Source organism: Toxorhynchites rutilus, chromosome 2 (assembly GCF_029784135.1).
Source record: "Toxorhynchites rutilus septentrionalis strain SRP chromosome 2, ASM2978413v1, whole genome shotgun sequence".
In the NCBI taxonomy this organism is placed as follows: Eukaryota; Metazoa; Arthropoda; class Insecta; order Diptera; family Culicidae; genus Toxorhynchites; species Toxorhynchites rutilus.
Window position 1 is genome coordinate 304,164,237 of NC_073745.1, and position 5,729 is coordinate 304,169,965.

Consider the following 5,729-nt stretch of genomic DNA (forward strand, 5'->3'; position numbering starts at 1 on the left):
TCGTGAAATCCAATGCTGTGTCAATGCTCTAGCCACAGTAGGTGCGGTCATATCAGGCAAAGGTATGGCTTCTGGCCAACGCGTAAACCGATCTACAACGGTTAAGAGATAACGATTATCCTTCGATGGAGGCAAAGGACCAACAAGGTCCACATGAATATGACGGAATCTGCATTTCGGAGGGTCGAAGGAGCCTAATGGTGAAACAGTATGCCGGTTTATTTTTGAAAGTTGACAGTGTTGACATTTCCGAACGAATTGATTGATGTCTCGGTTCATGAATGACCATATGAATCGCTCAGATATAAGCCTTCTCGTTGCTCGTGCACCCACATGCGCCATACCATGCAACTGTTGCATCACTGCGGTACGATGGTTTTCTGGAATAAACGGACGTATTCTGTTTTTAATCGATACATCGCAGTAGACTGGTCTGGAAACATTCGGAATGCGAATCGGTTCTATTTTGAGCGTTGAAGAATTCATAAGTTTTTTAAGCTCCTGGTTGTCAACCTGATCTTTTGCAATAGATGAGAGGTCAATCATTGTAACAACCTCGATTCGGGATAAAGCATCGGCAACTGTATTATCCATACCACTGATATGGCGAATATCTGTGGTAAACAATGAAATGTATCGCAAATATCTTTCTTCGTGCGGAAGTCTACTGGAAGAAGTGGTGCCCATAGCACTGGTAAGCGGCTTATGGTCGGTGAATATAACGAATGTTCTACCTTCCAGAAAATAACGGAAATATTTGACTGCCATTTTCATAGCTGTCAACTCTCGTCCAAAAGTTGAATATTTCTTTTGCGCTTCTGAGAACTTCTCCGAATAAAATCCGAGTGGTTGCCAGGAAACTCCAGAATATTGTTGAAGAACGGCCCCAGCTGCAGTGTTAGAAGCATCAATCAACAACGCTAACGTTTTGTTCGAATCTGGATAATGCAGCAAAACAGACTCTGCCAGAGATTTTTTACAACGATCAAAAGCTAACAATGTATTTTCATCCCAATGTAATTTTCTATTATCATTCTTCCTATTGTCAGGTATCAGTTTTCGAAGCTCCAGTTGCAGATCAACTGCCTTGGGTACAAACCGTTTATATACATTAATAAGAGCAAGAAAACGTCGAAGCTCCTTGACTGTATTGGGTAATGCATAATTTGAAACCGCTTGAACTCTAGATGGCAGCGGACTGATTCCGTCTTGGTTGACCAAGTATCCCAGAAATTCAACTTCGCTTTGTGCGAACTTACTTTTCGCCACGTTTATGACTAGGCCATATTTTTGTAACCGTTCAAAAACAGTTCGAACATGTTGTTCATGTTCTTTCACTGATGATGACGCGATGCAGATGTCGTCAATGAAAACTATTACGAAGTCTAGTTCCCCTAATATCTTGTTCATAAATCTCTGAAATGTCTGGCTAGCGTTACAGAGACCGAATTGCATTTTTGTGAATTCGAAGAGGCCAAATGGCGTGATAACTGCAGTCTTAGGTATATCAGCGTCCTCGACAGGAATCTGGTGATATGCTCTTTCTAAATCAATAGTAGTGAATATTTGTTTACCTTGCAGCGAATTCAGCAGATCGTGCGCATGTGGAACCGGGTATCGATCCGGAACAGTCACCTTATTCAACTGCCGATAATCTCCAACGAATCTCCATTGGCCATCCTTCTTAGGCACACAATGAAGTGGACTAGCCCAACTGCTACTCGATGGGCGGCAGATTCCTAACTCCATCATCAGCGAAAATTCCTCCTTAGCAGCCCTAAGTTTTTCCGGATGCATCCTGCGGGCTCTTGATGCTACTGGCGGGCCTTTGGTGATGATGTGGTGTGTAACGTCGTGTTGAGCCTCGTTTCGCATTGTTGCTGGTAGTGTAACCTGACGGAACTCTGATAGAAGGTTGTGGAACGGATGATTCATGTTAATAGTAGTTATACTGTGGAAGGTCGTGGTCATCACATCACCTGTCGATCGAAGATTTGTTGTTGAATCGATGAGAGTTTTATTACGCAAATCAACTAATAACCCAAAGTGCGCCAGGAAATCAGCACCAATCAGCGCATGGCTTACATCAGCTATCAGAAAATTCCACGTTAATTTTCGTCGTAGGCCGAGATCTATTGACACGAACTTGGTCGAATAAGTCTTAATTGATGTTCCATTTGCAGCGTGCAGCAGAAATGAAATAGGCTCGTTGAATTTGTCTTTTCTTGTGGCGGGTATAATAGAAACATCGGATCCGGTATCTACAAGAAAACGATACCCGCTGGTTTTATCAAATATCATGAGTCGTCGGCTCGAGAAGGATTCGCTCACCCCTGACGATTCGGGTGAGCGCCGGCTTAGTTTTTTGAAACATGAAATTGACACGGTTGCCGGCAACGTTCAGCTTGCTGTCCATACTTCCGGTGGTACCAACACAGTTCGGTTGTCGTACTGTTGTTACTGGAGCGAGATGTTGAACGGGTTCTACGATGATTAGCAGAATTTTGCTTCAGGCGCCGGATCTCCGTGCTGAGCACTTCCATTTGCTCCCTCAAGCCCTCCATTTGATCAGATACTGCATTCGAGATAGGAGTGGGAACCGAAGACACAGACGCGACCCGAGGAAACTCGGTCAATTTGTCTGCCATTTCCGCCAACTTGGGGAGCGTTCCATCGCTAATGGTCAAAACCGGGCGAATGTGTTGAGGCATCCGTTGTAGGAAAAGCATTTTGAGAAGCTCATTATTTACGTTCAAGCCCGCTGCTAAATCCTGCATTTTGGCAAGGAGATGGGTCGGTCTCATATCACCAGATCCGATGAACTTAGCAACCGTTCTAGGCGTGTTTCCGGTGAAAGTGCGAACCGAGAAATCAAACGCTCTTTAATTTTCTTGTACTTATCTTGTTGCGGTGGATTGGATACCAGGTCAGTGATGTGGCATATCACCGATTGTTCGAGCTTTGCCACAATATGATAGAATTTAGTATCGTCCCTCGTTACGTTTGCCAAAATAAACTGTGCCTCCGCTTGCGCGAACCATTTCTGGTTCTGCTTTCCAGAACTCCGGAAGCTTCACGGAAACAACGGCTGCTGCTCCGACAGGTTCGATTGTTCCAGAAGTTCCACCATTGCTTGGCGGTGTTGACATTGTAGTTTGAGGTTAGGGCGAGGAAGCGGTTTGAAAGATTCGATATTTTATCGCGAAACTTGCTCGAATCGATTGAGCATACGAACGGAACTCACGTCGCGGTCACCAATGTGGTGGATTAACGCCGGAAGAAACGAATACGAACGGATTTGTTATAAAAATAAACTTTATTTCTCTAAGAATTTCGCGTGTTACGTTTTCTGCGTGTCGCTACTAATGAAACCAAATTCTCTCTCTCTGACGTTTTGTGATTACAATGTAGTATATGTCTAAGGTGAACACGTTTTCAGAAACCAAGGTGTGTCGATATGACGTGTCCACACTGTAAAAGAAACCTGATTGCATGTTATGCTCGAAAAACAGATTAAGTGATGTGGCGTATCGATGGGTTATTCTGTAGCCATTAGAAAAAAATTAAGATCTACCCATAAGCGTTCGCCATGGCCTTTTTGCGTGCCTCCAGCCATTCCTCCGGATGTTTGCTCTTTTTGTGCGAGTAGAGGTTCGCATTGGAATTGGTCATCATTCCGCACACATCACAGGAATACAGCGATTGACCCGTGTGGGAAGCACGATGTTCCTTCAAATAGATACTCCTTTTGAATTTCTTCCCACAAATTTCACACTCGAACTTTTCCTCCGCGTGGACACCGCGTTTGTGACAACCGAGAGCGCGCATATTTGGGTATATTTGGTGGCACACATCGCAAGTGACCGACTGGTTTTCCTCACTATGCACCGTTTTTATGTGGATCTTCAGGCATGACTTTCCCTTGACCCATTTGCTGCAAATGTGGCACTGAACTCGTTCGATCGGATCGATACCCATATGCTGTTTGATGTGCCGTTCCAAGCCCAGCTTGGTTCGGAACTCCTGTCCACACGTGTCGCAGATGTGCTTCGAATTACCCGTGTGTATGGTTACCATGTGAGTTTTCAGAGTAGACGCACTTGCCAAAACCTTATGACAGATCGTACATTCCGCCGGAATGTGCGTAGTGTAATGGACTTTCAATAACCATTCCTTCGGGAATCCTTGGCCACATTTTTCGCACTTGAATGGTTTTTCCTCGTTGATGCAATGTTTTCTCAAATTGTGCAAATCCAGAGAATTCTGACTGCAGTAGCTTTTGTTACACAAGCCACAAAGGAACTGATTCGGATTCAAATGAGAATCAATATGCTCGATTATTCTGCACTTCTTGTAGAAAACACGATTGCAACATGTAAGGCTTCCACGGGAATTGTGTGATTTGCGGGTGTGCTTTTGTAGTCTATCGAACGAATCAAACTTTTCAGAACAAAATTTACAACTAATATTTAAGAATTCTTGAATTTTCTTGTTCTCTTCAGCCACCTTTTCGTTTTTATCCTTATCGGGATCATTTCTCCGCGCTTGTTTCATCTTCGTAACCGTTTTCGCTGCTGAAGCTCTCTGTTTGCGCTTTCTTCGAAGAGGTTTTCTGGCATCTTCCTCCTCAGAATCAGATAGCTCGTCCTTTATATCATTTTGTGAAGCTGGTGACTCATCATCCTGTTTAGCCGCGCATGGAGATGGTTCCTGCTTTATTTCCACGTATTGTAGAGCATTCAAATCGGCGGGTTCAGCTTTCAGTTGATCCTGATTCAGCCGAACAGTTTCATGAAAAGAGTGAAATTCATCCACTTTGGACGAACACTCGTGGCAAATCTCACAAGGGAAGGATTCTTCTTCGGGAAGCTACGGTATTTGAGGCGTGTTAGCTGTTGTTTACGAAAAATTCAATACGCTTACCTCAAATTTGAACACAGTTTTCAGCTTGGACCGCATTGCCAAATCTTTGATCGAACTACAGCTAGACTTTTCGCTGGGATCTAAGCATAGACGGCATATTTCCTTTATCTGTTTGTCCATTCCGAGAACTTCGTTAGCTTACTACTCCGACGAATTTGCTAATAGAACGCTTTGAATGAGTTTTCCGAATGTTTACAGATGGACCTCAATGCAGGGGTATGACTGAAACGTCAAATCCCTCATATTGCCAGTGTACCCAACATTGCTGCGGTTCACTGACATTTTGGTTCTGGTAATTACTGTTGTTTACAATTCGGTCCGGTTATATAGTCGAATAGTGGCTAACTTCAAACTCTATGTTAAATGTAAACACCTCCATGTGAAACCGAAATATGAAAATCGCTCATGCAGCTAGAAAAAAGCAGCGCATTTTTCGATTTCAATCCTCGTAAATGATATGTAGATAAACAAATGACGCCATATTGATTTTGATTTTGGGTAGCCTATATTCAATTGATGTCTAACCCCTGCCTCAATGCAATCATAGAAGTCAGCCCATATCGAATGGTTGCCAGTTGTATAATTTTGTATCATATTTGAACCAAAACATTACACTCAGAAAAAGTTTTTTGGTTCGCACCTCTTCCAAATTTCAAACCGTGTCTTGCTCGGTTTGGCCAGCTGTATGACACCCGCCATGTTTTTGGTGCCAACATCTCAAACATCAAAAGTATTTGTTTTCTTCAAAACAGCGATCCGCGTTGCCGGCATTGTGCTTCGTTTACTAGTTTAGGGGAGCGTTAAAG

General features: G+C 43.4%; 1 protein-coding gene across 1 annotated transcript; it reads right to left on the minus strand.

Moving 5' to 3' along the window:
* Positions 1–3,297: 3,297 nt before the first annotated feature.
* Positions 3,298–5,276, minus strand: LOC129770965 (transcription factor grauzone-like). Its single transcript, XM_055774175.1, has 2 exons — positions 4,924–5,276; positions 3,298–4,869 (listed from the first exon to the last, which is right to left on the minus strand). Exons 1-2 carry the CDS (start codon positions 5,041–5,043, stop codon positions 3,571–3,573), a joined length of 1,419 nt encoding a protein of 472 aa, XP_055630150.1. The 5' UTR covers positions 5,044–5,276; the 3' UTR covers positions 3,298–3,570.
* Between the last annotated feature and the right edge of the window lie 453 nt (positions 5,277–5,729).